The sequence below is a fragment of the Psammomys obesus genome, unplaced genomic scaffold, assembly GCF_907164565.1.
Source record: "Psammomys obesus unplaced genomic scaffold, mPsaObe1.curated_primary_1811, whole genome shotgun sequence".
NCBI classification, from domain to species: Eukaryota; Metazoa; Chordata; class Mammalia; order Rodentia; family Muridae; genus Psammomys; species Psammomys obesus.
Window position 1 is genome coordinate 9,398,596 of NW_026590062.1, and position 18,250 is coordinate 9,416,845.

At 49.6% G+C, this 18,250-nt stretch overlaps 1 protein-coding gene across 1 annotated transcript; it reads left to right on the forward strand.

Annotated features, from left to right (window-relative positions):
- The first annotated feature begins 227 nt into the window (after nucleotides 1–227).
- Nucleotides 228–17,474, forward strand: Iqcd (IQ motif containing D). Its single transcript, XM_055606095.1, has 5 exons — nucleotides 228–285; nucleotides 9,493–10,305; nucleotides 12,307–12,540; nucleotides 14,875–14,946; nucleotides 17,044–17,474. Exons 2-5 carry the CDS (start codon nucleotides 9,583–9,585, stop codon nucleotides 17,347–17,349), a joined length of 1,335 nt encoding a protein of 444 aa, XP_055462070.1. The 5' UTR covers nucleotides 228–285; nucleotides 9,493–9,582; the 3' UTR covers nucleotides 17,350–17,474.
- The last annotated feature ends 776 nt before the right edge of the window (nucleotides 17,475–18,250 follow it).

The following is an 18,250-nucleotide window of genomic DNA, read 5'->3' on the forward strand; positions in this document are numbered from 1 at the left end:
GTCGGGAGGGCGGGGCGAGGAAGCTCCACCCCTTTCCTCCGCCTTACTTGCTCAACCAACCGGAACCCCGGGCCTTTCCATTGGCGAAACGTCAGAGAGACGTTGATTTTGATTGGACATCTTTCAGGAGGCAGAGCCAACGCAGCCCGGCTGGAAGCTGAGTGGTGAAAAGGGAGGTCAATCAAACACAAAGTCCCGCCTTCTAAGATTGGCGCGTAACCTAGCAACACAGGGGTTGCTCAGGTGGTTAACTGTAGGCTGGGAAACTTGCAGCTTGGAGAGCCGGTGAGTGTCAGCGGGAAGACCCCCCGGGCTGCGTGCCGTGTGCACCGAGTGGGCGCGCTGTCCACTGGCCCCCGAGGGGTCCGCGCCCCACTGCTATCTGGCCCATCTCCAGGGCCTCACCCCCCCGTCCTACCTCCGTCCAGGCCTCCTCTAGGCCTCCTGCAAGGACCATCAACCATCCTCTTGTGATAGTCCTGTCTCCTTTCCCGTCCACCTGTCAGTTCATGGCTCTGCCCCTCGTCCCTCACGAGTACCGTTTATGTGGACGTCCGAGTGAGCTTAGTTCAAGTAAGAGGATGGGATGGTTTGCTAGGCGCCCACCGCCCCCACGTAGGACCCTATATTCTGAGGTGAGATTGCCTGGTGCAGGATCCCACTTCAGTGTACGCTTAAATTAGGGGTTTGTTGTTAGTTTTGTTTTTGAAACAGAGTCGCACTACGTAGCTCTGGTTGGCCTGGAACTTCAAGCTGTAGACCAGGCTGGCCTCAGACTCGGGGAGATCCTACTGCCTTTGCCTTCGAGTTCTGGGATTAAAGGCACGTGCCACTGCACCTGGTCTAATTTGTTTGTTTGTTTGTTTCTTCTCCTTCTTTAATGGTTGTCTGTTGAAGGTTTGTTTTTGTTATTTTGATCATTGTGTGCGTGTTGGTGTGATAAGTGAATTGGAATCCAGAAGGGAGGTTTTGGATCTTCTGGAGCCTGGAGCTGAAGTTAGTGGTAAGCAGTTGTGAGCTGCCTGACCTAGATGCTGAACTCAGGTACTCTGAATGAGCCATACACACCCTTTAAAAAACTTAAAGATGTTTATTTTTATTTTTATGTGTACCTGTGTGTGCCTGCGTGTCCGTATGTGCATAATGGATGTGCTGTGTGAGGAAGCCAGAAGCGGGAATTGGAACCCCTGTACCTGGAGGTACAGGAGGCTGTGAGCCGCTGTGTGTATGCTAGGAACTGAGCCTAGGAACTGCTCTGCAAGAGCAGCCAGTGCTATTAAACACTGAGACATCTCTCCAGCCTGGTTATTTTGATTATACACAAAATTTTCGTTTTGATGTTAACTTTCAAATTTAGGTCATATCCTTAAAATGCGATTTCCTTGTGCATTCTGAAGCCAGAGAAGAATTTCTTGGGAAGATTGAATAAGGTGAGACAATGAAGAGTTGGCATGGGCACAGCCACAGAATGGCTGCTCAGCTAATTGTGGTGATTCCCTGCCATGACTCATTCTACCTTAGCTCCTTCTGTCTAACCATTTCCAAGGACATTCTCTTGGCTCACGCTGCAACTAATTCACACATTTAACATGGGTTTATTGAGTGTTTATTGTGGCTAGCGGAAGCGGTATGAGCTTCAGGAAGTCCTGTCTCATAGAGTGTGGTGGGTGGGCGCTGGAGAGACGGCTCCGCCATTAAGAACACACACCGCTCTTGCAGAGGATCCACACTTCCCAGAACCAACATGAAGCGGTGCACAACTGCCTGCAACTCTATCCTAGGTGATCCAGCGCCCTCTTCTGGCTCTCCCAGACACCTGCACTTATATGCACATACCCCCCCCCACACACACACACTTTTTTCTTTGAGGCCCTAGAGAGTGTTCTTGGAATTAAAAATGATTTTAAAAAAATTCAAGAACATTTGAAAGTGAGCATCAGAGGAAAGTATCTTTGAACCTCAGCTTTTATTAGAGCAACAGGTCAGACCCTGTAGCCAATGAAAATATTTCAACCCTAATGCTTTCAAATGCAGGTGACTCTTTCCTTTGAATTGACAAAGAAACGCATTTCCTTCTAGTCTCAGAACAAGTTTAATTATGAAAGAATAATGCAGGCTCAAAATGCAGTTGGGTGGCACTGACTGTGCCTGACATGTGAGGTACTAAGTTTAATCCCCAGCACCCAAACACCAAGGAAACACAAATTCTGTGCTTCCCACATGTATTAATTATATTGATATTTTACGCTCGGTAATTGATATTTTCTAACAATGAAAGATTTATTTTTTATTCTGCGCATTACACGTGGCTTTTACACGGGTGTTAAGGAGCTTCAGATTCAAGCAGCAAGTGTTCTACTGATGGAGTCATCTCTCTAGCTTGTATTTTAAATTCTGCTTCATTTACTTAGTCTGTGAATATGTGCATGTGTGTGCATGATGTATGTCTGTATGTGTATGCATGTGTGTGTTGTTTTATGTGTATGTATGTGTCATATGTGTGTGGTACTACATAGGCCAGAAGAGGGCACTGGATCCCCTAGAATAGAACTCCAAATGGTTATGAGCCTCCATGTGAGTGCTGAGAACCAAACCTTAGTCCTCCGTAAGAACAGCAGGTACTCTTATCCACTGAGCCATCTCTCCAGCTCCCATATGTCATTTCTGCGTTAGTAATAGAAGTCCTAAAAACTAGACATTTTTGGCAGTCTTACTTTCACACAAGAGTTCTGTCCCCATTTTACAGAGGGGCAGCCAAAGCCTAGAGAGGGTGGTCAGCTCACCCAAACCCATGTGACTGGGTAGGAGCCACAGGGATTGGGCTCCATGTAAGCCCAGTCACCACCTAGTGAGCCTCTGGCTAACCCTTTTCACTTGGGAACTTGTGGAAGGTCAGGTGACCGTGCCAAGGTCTGACCCAAGCTGCAGAAAGTTGCTGGCCACTGCGAGCATCAATCTGAGCATCTATCCCCAGTCACTACTGGCCACTTTCCTGTCTCCAAATCTCTGCAGCCTCTGGCCACAGCTAAGATGCTATCTGTTGACAAGTCCACCTCCAGTGCTATTGCCACAGCCCATCCCAGGGGACTTCAGAAACCAAATATCATCCACAAGATGTAGTTCCCAGCCACTTGGGAGGCTAAAGCAGACCATCACATGGTCAAGGCTGGCCTGGGCAATACCATGAGATCCTGTCTAGCAAACAAAAACCAAACCCAAATGACATGACGTTGGCTGGTTCTAATGGAGGACATGATCTAGCTTGTGAACTCAGAACTGCATCTGCATCATCCTACAGGGAATGCTGGGAGAGTAGGGCCTCTGTCTTCTCATTTACCAACAGCCATGTCTTTCCTGAACATCTCTTTTGTGACAGTTGTTTAGCATAAACGTTTTATTGTTGCTGTTGTGTGTCTGTGCATGATACATGTGTGTGAGTCCTGGTATGCCACTGCACATGTGTGGAGGTCAAGAACAACTCCCAGGAGTTGTTTTTCTCCTTCCACCGTAGGTTCCGGGGATCGAACTCAGGTCCTCAGTTTTGGTAGCAAGCACCTTTACCCATTGATCCATATCCACTGAGCGTGAATAAATGTGTTCAACATGATTGACTAGACTGCTGTACCTCTCTCAGCTCTCTTTTCTTCTCTGTGAAACAGAGAAAATAACGTGACCTTTCAGGGTTATAAGGACCAAAAGAACTCATCCACAGAAAGTACTTCTTAGCCCAGCACTCAAGAGGCAGAGGCAGGTAGATCTCTTAAGTTTGAGGCCAGCCTGATGTACAAAGTGAGTTTCAGGACAGCCAGGGTTACACAGAGAAACCCCGTCTAAAACCAAGATTAAAAATAGAAAGTACTTCTTGTTTTTTATTTTATTTGAGATAGAGCCTCACTGTGCAGCCCAGGATGGCCTTCAACTGACTGTGTAGCCAAGGATGGTCCTGAACGACTGATCCTCCTGCCCCCACCTCCAGAGTGCTGGGATCACTTGTGTATTTAGAACAGCTGGGTACATATTACCCATGTCCTAACATTGGCCAGTATTACAAAGAAAGTCCTTAGGCCAAGACAGCCTCTCGATACCCCGACCTCCCCACCGGCCAGTGTTAGGTGGGTAAAATAGTCACAGGTGGGGTTTCTTCCAGTTTCTCTCCAAGTGCATAGGTGGGCTCCTTTAGCTCAAATCTTTTTCCTTTCTTTTCTTTTTCTCTTTTTTTTTTTTTTTTCAAAAACAAGAGCACAGTAATAAATATCCAACAGGCCTATTTGAATGAAGTGGAGGCACATTTGCATTATAAAGATAAATCAATAGAATCTTGACAGTTAGAGCCCTGGTCCATTAGCAGCCCCGCTTCACTCTCTGGGCAGGAATCTCACAAAGGGCAGGCTGAGTTGACAACAGTTTCAATATGAAGGGTGGTAGCATCGAAAAGGACACAGAACAATCATATTAGAATTCAAGGAAAAGATTCTTGGGTAATTTTTGCTGGCGTCATCATCCACCCCCTTCTCCCCACACCATCTCCTTCCCCTATTTTTTACTTGTTCATCCAAATGAGCTGTCAAGAGCTGACGGGCGTCTTGGTAATCAAAGAAAACAAGTTTGCCCTTTAAAGCAAAAAAGGCAATTTGGCTGAAAGCAAATTGGAAACATTCCCTTGGGCTCTTGAGTTTCCAGCCTCAGTCTCCAGGGAATTCTGGGAGTTTTGATTGATGCCTGGAGAACTCTGAGAACAATATGGAAAAGTGTGTCTGTCCAGCGCTTCCTTCATTCATCCTGTGGCCTCGGGCAGGCACCCTTCATCTGAGGAGCTGGGAAGAGGCACCACAGCTGTTCAGAACACTTTCAAGTCAGGAAAAGGCCCCTAGGGAACTCACTCTAGGATGACCGAGGAGGAAGTGAGAATGGGTCCTAGGGAAGCAAGATGGTGGTACCACCTTGGGCTGGGTCTTCAGCCTTTGAGAAAGTTCTGACCCTGGGTGTGTTTTAATTGGCCAAGGAGCCTCCCATCCTTCTCAGCAGATATGGCGCCTCTCTTCTCTGCCCTCAGACATATTTATTAGATACCCATCCGATTGCCTCTCTGTCTGTGGTTTGATGAACTAAAGATAGCCTCCTGTGGCTTTCCATGGCACTTTATCCTCCCGCATCTTTATCTGGATCCCTCTGATCACCATCACCAGTGCTATGTTATTTGATTAGCTAAGGCTCTTGGATTGAATATTTGCTCAGCTGAGCCTCTCTGATGGCAAACAGCAGAAACAAATGGTGGCTGGGCCTAGCAATGAAAGCAACGCTGCTCAACCAGGCTTCAGAGCTCAGACAGCAGCCAAGGAACACTGTTGTTCCTCTTCTCCCGCCCCTGCTTCAGAGTATGGATTAGCAGGGTCTTCAAGAAGGAGCAGGAAGCTTGGCATTCCTCACCCCCACCCCCATGGCTTCCCCTCAGAGAGAGTGTGCAAGACTATGTGATGGACAGTTCCACCAAGACCATAGTGACAGTCAACTTTCTTATCATGGCAGGGTCCCTGAGGTGACTGACTTGTGAAGGGGAAAGGGCTGTGGTTGGAGACTCCACTGATTTGGATGCTATGGTGGGACAGTGCTTCACATCACAGCAGAGCCTGTGAGAGGAGCTTGCTTCTAAGTGGTATGGAGAGAAAGTGAGGGGAGGGGAGGGAGAGAAAGAGAGACAGTGTGAGTGTCCCTTTCAAGGGCACCCCCCCATGGCCCTATGAACCTTGAACTAGCCAGGTGTGGTATGGTTACCCATGCCTTTTGATCCCAGCACTCAGGAGCCAGAGGCAGGCAGATCTCTGTGAGTTCAAGGCCAGCCTGGTCTACATAGTGAGTTTCAGGTTAGCCAAGGCTAACACAGTAAGACCTTGTCTCAACACTCACCCACCCTACAGAAAGGAAACCCTAACAGTCTCCCCACTAGGCCCCACCTCTTAAAGAAACGTCCCACTACCTCTGCATAGCATGGGCAGGGGACCAATGCTTTAAAACACCTATGGGGTTTTGCACAAAGCACAACAATTGCCTATCCCAGGGAGAGGCTGCTTTTTGAGGGAAACCTGGGTGCATTCACCTGATGAGGACACAGACCTCCACAGCCAGAAATAGCAGTGCCACTGTCCCTTCCAATGCTGAGGTCTGAGAGTATGTCCTCTGTCCTCCCTTCTAAACACTCTCTGGGCTTGGCTTCCCCAGTCACAGGTGCACCCTGAGGAGCCCCTGCTGGTATAAGTAGGCCCTGCTTCTTGGGAGAAGGGAAAGATGGTGGGCAATTAGGGGCAGGCTGAGCATGGAGTTAGGAACTAGGGTGTGGCTAGCATTCAAACATGATACCACAATGTTCCAGACTTACACTTCTGTTTCCCTGGGCCTAAAAGTAATACTAGTTGTTTGCTGAGGACTCATCAAGTCAGAGCCTCATGCTTCCCATTGACCCAAGGATTCCTGCCTTACAGTAAAGGAAGCCCAGGTCCCCTAAGCAAGGACTGGGGGTTCAAGTGGTGCTGCTGCAAGCTCCTGCCACAGCCATTGTGCTACCAAAGCCACAGGAAAAAAAAAATTTTTTTTTTCTGAGTAAGGATTTCTCTGTGTAGCCTTGGCCATCCTAGAATTCACTCTGTAGACCAGGCTGGCCTCAAAAATCAGAGATCTGCCTGCCTCTTCCTCCCAAGTGCCAGGATTAAAGGTGTGCACCACTGTGTCCAGCTTGCAAAAAAAAAAAAAAATTTATTGGTTTCTGATGTCATCATTGAGGTTTTTTGAGACAGTAGTTCCAGACAAACCTTTTACTTGTTAATAATTGTGGGTTTACAGAAAAAAAAAAAAAAGCCTAGATAAATAATATAGATTGTCTACATCCTTCATTCAGCAACCCCTGATGTTACTTCATAGGTCAGGACTACAGAAGTAACATTGCTATCTAGTGTGGCCACACAGGCCTGTAATCCTCAAGTTCCAGGTCAGCCTGACTACATGAGACTCTGTCTCAAACAAAGAAACAAAATAATTAAGACACTAATGATAGAATTCTGTCAGGCAAAGCTGGGACTTGGTGACTTCCCAGACGTTATAGGGATGCCCTTTCTATTTCAGAACAGAGTCCACACAGAGGCTCTTCACCTTCCTAACACTGCGACCCTTTAGTACAGTTCCTCATATTGTGGTGACCCCAGCCATAAAATTATTTCATTGCTACTTCATAATCACAATGTAAATATCTGATATGAAAGATATCTGATATGCGACCCCTGTGGGGTCTCAACCCACATGTTGAACCACTAGTGCAGGCCATGAATTGATTTTCAGAAAAATGGGACTGGCCTTCCCCCTCCCTCCTCCTCTTCTGTTTGTTTGTTTTTGGCATTTGAGACAGGGTTTCTGTGTGTAGCCTTGTCTGTCCTTGACTCACTCTGTAGACCAGGCTGGCCTCAAACTCACAGAGATCTGCCTGCCTCTCCCTCCCTGAGTGCGCCACCACACCCGGCTCCTCCTCTTCTTTCTCATTTTTTCTTCCAAGTGTTGGCGTTACAGGCCTGTTCCACCTGTTCTACCACATCTGGTGGACTGTTTGTTTGTGTTTATTTACTTATTTAATTTTGAGACAGGGTTTTTCTGTGTAGCCCTGGCTATTCTGGAACTCTGTAGACCAGGCTGGTCTCAAATTCAGAGATCTTCATGCCTCTGCCTCCTGAGTGCTGGAATTACAAGCATGCACGATCCCTGCCCAGCTTAACTTTATTTATTTATTTGCTTTTGGAGTTTTGAAAATGTGCTCAGGCAGGCCTTGAACTCTCAGCTCTCATCCTTCCGGACCCTTTTGGGTGCTGATCTTCAAGCATCACATTCCCAAAATAAACTGTATTTTGAAACTATTCTTACCACTCCACCCTAGTTTTCTTTTCTTTTTCTTTTTTTTTTTTTTTTTGTGCTTTTTTTTCTTTCATGTGCTTAGTGTGAAGATATCATATCCCTTGCAATTGGCTTTATAGACAGTTGTGAGCTGCCATGTGGGTGCTGGGAATTGAACCCAGGTCCTTTGAAAGAGCAGACAGTGCTCTTAACCACCGAGCCATCTCTCCAGCCCCTAGTTTTCTTTTTTAAGATTGATTTATTATGTATACAGTATCCTGACTGGATGTACCCCTGCATACCAGAAGAGGGCACCAGACCTCATTATAGATGGTTGTGAGCCACCATGTGGTTGCTGGGAATTGAACTCAGGACCTTTGGAAGAGCAGCCAGTGCTCTTAACCTCTGAGCCATCTCTCTAGCCCTCTATTCCAGCTTTCAAATCAATACTCAAAAGTTACCTGCTAGGCTCAGGGGAGATGGCTGCTTTGGGTGCCTATCACACAGCATGATGACCCAAGTTCAATCCCCAGCACTCACATAAAAATCCAAGGACAGTGGCAAGGACTTATAATCGCAGTTTTGGGGAGGAAGGGAGAAGAGGAGTCCTGGGGCTTGCTGGCAGTGAGCCTACCTGAACTGGTGAGGTTCAGTCTGTGGAAGACCCTGCCTCAAACAATAAGGTGGATATAAAGAAAGACACCCGATGGGGACCTCTGGCCAGCATATAGACATGCAATGTGTTCGCACACATATGCACAGATGCACACACTACACCCCCACATATATATGCACATGTGCATGCCTACACGCACACACTATTCACACATGCGCTTCTGGAGTATGCTGGTGCACTGTTACCTACCCGGCTCACTCTGACCCCACTGCTGGCTGTGACCTGTCAGCTCTGTCCGTGTCCTGTCCTATTCATGTCCTACTCCATGACCTGTTCTACGGTGTCAATGTCCTCTCCTACTCTGTGGCCCATCCCGCTCTATCCATGTCTGGTCCTCCTCTGTGACCTGTCCTGCTCCTTGTCCCAGCCTCCTCTGTGTCCTGGGCTTCTGATGTGGCAGTCTGTGATTCAGGCGCTTCAGTGACCTCCCACTGGTCTGTCAACATGGGGAGGAAATGCATGTGGGGAAAGGTTGCATTTCCATTCTCTGCATGGACATCACTTCCAGCCACAGCTTCAACTCCTCTAGGGTCTGCTGCCCCATGATAAGCCCCTCTGTCCATGTGGCTTCCTGCTACTGACACTGCTGGGTGACCTCAGCTACCTGAAGCTGGCCTCTCTACATTCCTGCCCCTAGGGTAACCCCCATATGTAGGTCCTCAGAGCAGTGGCTGCTTCTTGCCTGATATACATGCCTGGGACTCACCCTCAGCCCTCTTACCCTGGCGGCTCAAGTACCAGAACAGCGCTAAAAGATAAATCTGACAGGGTGGTTCATGCCTGTAATCCCAGCACTTGGATCAGGAGGAAGGACAGCCTAGGCTATGAGAGATCCCATCTCAAAACAAAACAAACCCAAAGACAAAAGAGCCAAGAGCAGCTTCAAGATACTGCACAGCCATCATGGCCAGCAGTGAGGTACCTAACAGCCACTCCTTCCTTTGCAGGGTTACCGGGGATTGTAAAAGCCAGGAGAGCCTTGAACTGGCTGCATCTCAGTGCCAGGGTATACAGAGGCAAAGCCAGCTGCTCCAGACATGGCCTTGGACGTCCTCAGCATGGCCCCTAACTACCAAGGCCTGGCCATCCACAGAATTCCGATGAAGACAGGCCTAGTCACAGCCGAGCCAATTAAGGCCTTGGTCCCATCCAAATCCAAGCTCAACACCATTGAGGCCAAGAGGATCATGTCAGTCCTGGATGAGGCCATACACAAGGTGGAGCTGGTGACCCTGATGTCCTACATAGAGTACCACCCAGAGGCTCTGGATGAAATGGTACCCGAGGACTTGGTAACGGCCATAAGAGAGCACTTGAATATCAGCCAGGCCCTGCTGGAGAGTGCCAGCATCGTACAGGAGAAACAAAAGCAGCTGGAAGAAGAGGACGAGGACATTGAGGAAAGCTGGGGCCGAGATCGCTTGCTGTCAGTAGAGATACACAAGTCCGACCTGTGGCCGATGACACACCAGTTCCGGGACTCCACCAAGGCTGTCCTAAGGCTCCTGCTTAGTAACCCCCAGGGCGCGAGGCTGCTGCAGATACAGGCACCAGGCAGAAGCCCAGCGGCCCAGTGTCTTCTGGACTGCCTGGTGGAGCTGCGGGGTTTCCTCTTTGAGAAGCTCCTCACCAGCCCCATGGAACTGAAGGAGAAAAACCAATTCATACAGGACATCACCCGGAGGAATGAAAGGAACCAAGAGGTCATCGATGGCCTCCAGGCTGAGCTGGCAAAGGTGCTGAAGAGTAAGGAGTCAGAGGTATGCTTCTCTCACGTCCCCAAGTTAGGAAGGGAATGGATCCTTGGGTTTTCTCTTCATTTATTCCATAGAAATTGATTGAGCATTTTACTAGGAGGTATATTTTTAAGTAAGCCCAGCCTCAAGAGCTCACAGTGTGCATTCAGGGTAAGAACAGGGCACTGTGAAGGGATGCTATGAGAAGACTGAACTTGGGCCAGAAGGACCAGGGACAGTGTCACTAAGACAAGAAGTATAGCAGGGTGGTGGTGGTGACATGCCTTTAATCCCAGCAGAAGCAGGTGGATCTCTTTGAGTTAGAGGCCAACCTAGTCTATAGAGTGAGTTCCAGGACAGCCAAGGCTACACAAAGAAAACTTGTCTTGAAAAACAAAACAAACAAACAAACAAAACAAAAGCTGGGTGCAGTGTTGAACACCTGTAATCCCAGCATTTTGGGAGGCAGATGCAGGTGGATCACTGTGAGTTTGAGGCAAGCTTGGTCTACAAAGTTAGTCCAGGACAGCCAAAGCTTCCTAGAGAAACCCTGTCTAGAAAAAAACCAAGCCAAACTAAACCAAACCAACAAGCTCAAGAAGGTTAAAGAAAAGGGGACTGAACAGACAAGTGAGGAAGACCTTCCCAGCCAGGGGTTGGCAAAGTGTCTACATTACCAAGCAGGTCCTTTGTCTTGGGTGGGATAAACATAAGACGTGGGCGAGGGGCTCAGTGGTTGAAAGTGCATACTGTTCCACTGTTTGTTTGAAACAGGGTCTTGCTACACAGCCTTGGCTGGCGTGGAATGCCACACACCAGGCCAGATCATAGAGATCTGCCTGCCTGTACCTCGTGAGCACTGGGACTAAAGGTTTGCACTACCACACCCCATACATACTCCTCAGAATACGTATATACACCAGGAACCCAGGAGTACTGAAGCAAAAGACTGTAAAAAGAAGCACAGGGATGGGCATGGGTCAGTGAGTAAAAAGCTTTCCATACAAACTGGGGGACTTGAGTTTGAGCGTCAGAGCCCACTTTGTTTGTTTGTTTGTTTGTTTTAAGCTGACATGGGTGGTATATCTCTGTAATCTCAGCACTGGGGAGCCAGGGACAGCAAGACCCATGGGCTCAGTGGCCAGCCAGCCTTCCCAAGCCAACAAGCTCTAGGCTGAAGAAAGAGGAGGATGACACTTGAGGGTGCACACACATGCACACATACAGAGAAGTACAGCAGGCTACTCTTCAGCCATGAACACAGAGCTATGTTTCATCTTAAAGAACAGTTGGAATATTTGAACATTCAAATGTTCTGCAGGTACGCTCAAAGCATACCTGAATGTGCGGCCCAAACGTCCCCGCCCCCAGTGTCCCCAACCCAGATTCTGCTGGTTAGTGTATATAATGAGTCTCAGGGTCAGTTACAATTTAATCTGTCACATCTTGGTGGCTGTGGCTCTTCCTGCACACCTGTCACAGGTGAGCAATGGCAGTCAGTTTGCTTTCTGGCTCTTTATCTCATCTCCAAAGGCTCACACAATCCACACACTGGGCTCAGTGGACTAAAGGTCTCAACATGGTGTGGAAACAGCCATGACAGCATCAGGACAAGAGGGCTGTGTCCCAATAATCGATAATGCTTTTGTTTTTTGTTTTTTTATGAGACAGGGTTTCTCTGTGTGGCCTTGGGTATCTTAGACTCACTTTGTAGATGAGACTGGCCTCAAACTCGCAGAGATCCACCTGCCTCTGCCTCCCAGAGTGCTGAGATTACAGGTATGTGCCACAGCGCCAGCTTCCAATAATTCTTTTTTGACAGATATGGCTGTCTGGATTTGGACTGTGGACCTTCGTTTACCAACCTTTCCCTAGGTGGAGGGAAGCAGATGGTCCCAGGCCTGAGATGAGCATAATTTTACTAGTTCAGAAAGGGAGGGTACAGCCAAAAGCCAGCTGCCCCTGTGATTTTGGAGGGGCTGTGTGGCTATTAATAAGGCCCTGTCGCCATTTGTCCCGGCCTAGGTGGAGAAGGAGAACTTTGTGATCCAGGAACTGAAGAATCACCTGCACCAGGTGTTCAAGTTCTCTGAGAACAGCCTCCTCCGCACAAAGCAGGAGGCCGAGAAGCAGCAGAAGATGGATTACCGGGCCTCTCAGGCCAGGCTGGCCAAGATACAGCAAGACATCCTGGCGCTTCGCTCGCAGTTCCACAACCTGGTCATGGAGAACCGGGAGGTGGAGCAGGCCCTAAGGAAGGTGTGCTGAGGTCAAAGAGGCACAGAGGGGCAGGGCAGGGCTGGCCCAGGTGAGGGGAAGTCCAACACAGGTACATTTCCTGGGAGGTGAGAGCAGGAAACACCTAGGCTTTGTTTTGAGTTTGGATCGAGGAGGCCAAATCCCTGGCCCAAAATGAGGGGAAAGTGACCTTCAAAAAGTTCCTTGACTCCCCTGAGCCCCAGAGATGACCCTTACTTGAAATAAGCTCTCATGACCCTCAGGCAGACTGACCTTGACCCCTCTGCATCTGGTTCCGATGGGATCTGAGGAAGCATGGGCGGAAGCCTGGGAACGGTGTGTGCAGTGGGCATGCGCCAAGAATGGCTACTCCGTTTTCTCTCCATCTTCACCATGCCCTGCCTTCCTTTCAAGTCTCTTTCTGAGGATACCTTCTTATAGACCATTTTCCAGTGTTCTGACTCTTTGAGCATCTCACAGAAGTTGTGTGTTTCTAGAAGAAAGGCACAGCTATGCATATTAGGTTGGTGGACAGTCCTGGAGGGTCACAGATCGCTGGAGAAAGCCAGCGTGCCTTCAGTGCCCACCGTGAGCTGCTCTGTGGGGTCAAGGAGTTCCTTTCCTTGCTGCTTTTTCTTTTTAAGATAATGTGGAGCTGGGAAGATGGCTAAGTGCAAAAAGGCATTTGCTGTCAAACCTGATGCCCTGAGTTCAATCCCCAGGACCCACCTGGTAGGACAGAACCGACTCATACAAGTTGTCCTCTGACTTCTGCACACAGTCCACCATTGCTTTTGCACGCACGCACGCGCACGCACGCACGCACACGCACGCACGCACGCACACTAGTACAAAGGTAGCATTAGACAGTGCAGCACCAGGAACCCTCCACCCTGGAACAGCCCACTGCCCTTTGCTCCCAAGGGCTGTGATCACAGGCACTCACCATGACACCCAGCTGTCTGCTGCTTTCCATTGAGGTAAAATCCACATAAAATGCAAATATCCATTTGAAAGTGGCCTATTCAGTGTCACCGGGCACATCACGTACAGACAGAATCCTGCGACCTGTCTAGTTCCAAACTATCTCATCACCTCAAAGCATAGCACCGGGGGCGGGCAGAAGGGGGCAGCAAGATGGCTCAGTCTGTAGAGGAGCCTGCTGCCAAGCCTGACAACCTGAGTCTGATCCCTAGGACCAGCATGGTGGCAGGAGAGAACCGATTCCTGAAGGCTGTCCTCTGACCTCCACATATGTGCGGTGACATGTCTGCTTACCTCCCACACACAAAACAGATGTAATCAAATCTTTAAAAATATAACTGGGAACCCAGTAGGCTGGGGACTCCTCATCTCATCCCCCTCTGGCAGCAGCTCATCCTCCACTTTCTAAGGATTCACCCACTATGTGTGTCCTATGAATGGAGTCTGCTGCGGGACCTTTTGCTCTGGCTCCTCCCTTCCTTACCACCATCTTAAAGTTCAACCATGGTGGAGGCCTGGCCTTGCTTCATTCGTTTGTATGGCAGAGTCACATTCTATTTTATGTATAAGGAAAAATTATTATTTATTGTGACGGGGTTTCTCTGTTGTAGCTTTGGCTGTCCTGGAACATACTCTGTAGAACAGGCTGGCCTTGAACTCTGAGACTTGCCTGCCTCTGCCTCCTTCCTAGTGCTAGGATCAAAGGTGTGCATTACTGTGCCTGGCCCAAGTGTTTTCTGTTTCTTTGTGTGCAGTGTCATCAGAGGCCAGAGGAAGATGTTGGATTACCTAGACCTGGAGCTGCAGGGGGTTGTAAACTACCATGCGGGTGCTGGGACTCAAACCTGGGTCCTCTGGAAGAGAGACCAGCGCTCTTAACTGCTGAGCCCTCTCTCCAGCCCCAAGTGTTTTTTTAAACTTAAGTTTTAAGTACTAGGGATGGACCTTAGGGCCTCATTCATGCTAGGTAAAGGTTCTGAGCCACATCCACAGCTGGGAGCCGACCCTTTTTTATTTTGGTGTTTTGAGACGGTTTCTCTGGGTAGCCTTAACTGTCCTGGAACTCACTCTGTAGACCAGGCTGGCCTCGAACTCATAGAAATTTACCTGCTTCTGGCTCCCAAGTGCTAGGACTAAAGGCGTGTGCCACCACCGTCCAGTGGGAGCTGAGCTTTTTAAAAATTATTATTGTGTGACTATGCATGTGTACTTGAATGTGTGTACTCTAACACCTGTGTGGAGATCAGAGAACAGCTCTGTTGTCAGTTCTCTTCTGCCACCTTGTGGGATCAAGGGATTAAACTCAAATGCTGAGTGCCTCTACCTATCCACAGAGCCAAACTTACTAGGCCTGTACCTTTTTGTTTTAAGAAAAAGTATAAAGTGGAGACAGAAATTGAAAATTGGATCCAAAAATATGACATGGAGATGAGTGAGAAGCAGGTATGTGCCAGGGGTTCCTCCTGAGGGGCTGGAAGAGATGGGAATGGGGTAGGAGCTACCCAAGATGCCTTAGGTCTCCCCTGGAGACCCTTTGCCTCAAGGGGCATGTCCACGTGTATCTGTGGGAGAGGATATGGGGGAGGGGGGTGGAGGTTAGAGGGTGGATGGTGGTAAAAAGTGGGAAACTGAGGAAATCCGTACCCATCCAGAAGCATGTGGCCCCATTGAATTTCAACCTCCCAGCGTCCTCTCCTCCTGGTCCAGCTCCTACCTGCTTCCAGTTCAGAGGGGAGCCTGCCCCACTTCTGTCATTCAGCAGGCTTTACTGAGCACCTCAAAGGTACCAGGTTCCAGGATGTGGCAGGAAAATGAGACAGTCTTCATTGTCATCTGAAGGTGTCACTATCAACGGTGCCACCTGACATCAGCTGGCCTTTTTGAACTTGAGTCTGACCGTGAGGAACTCCAGCGGTGACATCAGTCCTGGGACCCCGGTGGAGGGTTGATGAGACACTGTAGCTGATGTGTCTGAGCCTGAACTGGGTCTAGATGAAGTCCTGACCTGCAGTGGGAGCCCGTATGGGCCCACCCACTTGCAGGTGACATGGGTGGCACCTGGCTCTGACCTGGGCTGGCCTGGAGAGCAGAGGATTCACACCAGACAGTTAAAGGCCAGCAGGGCCCCTCTCAGCGTGACCACAATGCCCTCCCGGTACAGAAGCTGCGTGGCTGCTGGTCTTGTTTCATGGGTCCCAGTGGAGGGTGTGTGTGGCTGGGGACACGGCTGAGTGGTTCAGCACCTGCCTAGTGCACACAGCATCCATCCAGTACTACAAAACAGACCCTACACACAGGGACCATTGAGAGCTATAGGTTCCTTGCTGGCAGGGATCCTGCCTGCCCAGCCCTTGTGCTCAAAGTGCTCTGCCCATGTCCGTAGATGCTGGTGGAAGGAAGAAGTGGAGGGAGGGGGAAGTTTGTGTGAACTGCAGCAAGGGGGACAGAAGGGGGAGTTTGGGGGATCTCTCTAAGCAGCAGCTTTCCTTGCCCATGGCCTCATTGTGTCCTGGCACTGTGGTATCAGATACGTGGTAGCCAGTTTTCTGCCACTATGCTTAAACACCCGAGGAAAGGAAAAAAGGTTTGTGCTCAAAGTTTTAGAGTTCAGTCTATGGTCACTTGGCCACACTGCCTTGAGCCTGAGGTGGGAACATCACAGAGAGGGGAACAGAGATATTCACTACAGACAGAGTGGCTGGAAATGGGGGAGAAGGAGGAAGAAGAGGAGGGAGACACAGACCAAGACCCCCCCTACCATGAACTACTTCCTCCCAGAAGGCCCCTCCTCTGTCTGTTCAGTGATCCACTGATGAGGTTGGAGCTTTTATGATTCAGTCACCACTCAACAGCGCCACCTAGCAGGGGGACCAGGCTTCCAAACCGTGCGTCTGTGAGGAGCTGTTCATACTGACAACCAAACGTCACTAGATCCCAGAAACTGACCCTGGTACTTGGAATTGTCCCTCCGTTTAAAATGAGGGAAACTAGAAGCTTAAAGGGGATATTCTAAAGTTGCAGAGAAGCTACTCCCGGAAGCTGGGGAGCTGACTCAGCAGGATGCATGCATGCAGGGACAGGGACCTGAGTTTGAATGCCCACCCCCATGTAAGAAGTGAAGAGTGCAGTGTGCTCTATAATCACAGCATCTGGGAGGCAGAGACAGGCAGATCCTGGGAGTTTGCTGGCCAGCCAGCTCCCTCACAGCAGCAGCCTCCAGGTTCAGTGAGAGTGCCTGTCTCAAAAAGTAAGGTAAAGGACACCTGAAATTGACCTATAGCCACGGGCCCCCCTCCCCTCCGGCGGGAACTGAATGTATTCACGTCTGAGCCTACACAAAACACATGCAGCACACCTAGTTTGCACAACTCACAGACCTTGTCCCTCCCTCCATCCCGAGATCCGTTCAGTTGGGTCCTTCCTAGAGCGAGCCCGGGGTTCAGAGAGGCCCTGCATCCCACCCGGCTGGGGCAGAAGCCGGGTGCACGGGGAGCAGGGAGACCGCCTGGTGCTGCGACCCACGCCCCGCCCCTCGCCTAGGAGGAATACGAGGACCTGGAGAGCATCCACAAGGAGGAAAAGCTGCAACTGGAGGAGCTGAAGGAGAGGCATGCGGTGCTGGTGGAAGAGTTCTCCCAGATCCGCACTGAGAGCGAGATCAACTCCAAGAAGAGGGTGGAGGCGGAGCGGGAGATGGTGCGCATGGTGAAGGCCGCCACGCTCATCCAGGCCGTGTGGAAGGGCTATTTGGTGCGCTCCATGCTTAGGTCCAGGAAGAAGAAGCGGGGCAAGGGCAAAGGCAAAGAAAAGGGTAAGGAGAAGAAGGGCAAGGGCAAGAAGAAGTGACTGCAGCCTACCGGGGCCCTGACCTGGCCACGCCCTGCCCAGTCCTGGCGACACCCCACTCCCGCCCCAGCCCTACTGTCCCTGGCTTCAATGATGGGTAAATTAAAAAAAACAAAATGCCTTTAAAACCACACACAAGGGCCATACAGACCCTTCAACAGACGTGTCGCCCCGGGCTGAGGTGGTGTGTGCTGCTGGACGCAGCATACTGAGGAGGGTGCAAACTCTGAGCCCCCCCCCCCCCCCCCCCCCCCCCCCCCGAAATGAGGTCCTGGTCCCAGCCCAGAAGCTACTGGAGCTGCCGTGAGACATCGCCACCAGGCTGCCGTGGGTCTGTCACCACAGCTTCTGCCCGCACACTATGAATCGTCAGGAGGGCAGCAGCCCGTTTTCTGGTGTTCAGATTGTTGCACGATTTTTTAAAAAGTATTAGTTGCCAGAATTTCATAAATTGAGAACTATCCCACAGAAACTTAACTGCCCTTTCTGAAAGGAGCTCATCACCCTGATAGCCCAGTATTCCAGCCCTGTGCCACCCAGAGTGCACAGCAACCACCCAGCAACTTAATTTTCAAAGTATTCCTATGTAGCCCAGGCTGGCCTTGAACTTACAGTGATCCTCCTGCCTCTGATTTCTAAATGCTAAAATTATAAGTATGGGCTGCCTCATCTGGCTGACTCCTTTCTCCACTTAAAAAAACAAACAAAAACAACAGAAAAACAAAGGATGGTGTGGGTGCGTAGTGATGCAGGCCTCACCTTTAATCCCACCACTTAGAAGGCAGAGATAGGCAGATCTGAGTTCAAGGCTAGCCTGGCCTATAAAGAGCTAGTTCCAGTAAAGCCAGAGCTACACTGGAAAACCCTGTCTTGAAAAAAATAACAAGTCTTTTATTTATGT

What these genes read in the sequence shown, in the direction of transcription:
- Iqcd (XM_055606095.1), top strand. Translation starts at nt 9,583, where the DNA reads ATGGCCTTGGACGTCCTCAGCATGGCCCCTAACTACCAAGGCCTGGCC. An exon ending in TGGAGCAGGCCCTAAGGAAG is followed by an intron (nt 12,541 to 14,874) that starts GTGTGCTGAGGT and finishes TTTTGTTTTAAG; the next exon opens with AAAAAGTATAAAGTGGAGAC. An exon ending in TGGAGATGAGTGAGAAGCAG is followed by an intron (nt 14,947 to 17,043) that starts GTATGTGCCAGG and finishes CCCCTCGCCTAG; the next exon opens with GAGGAATACGAGGACCTGGA.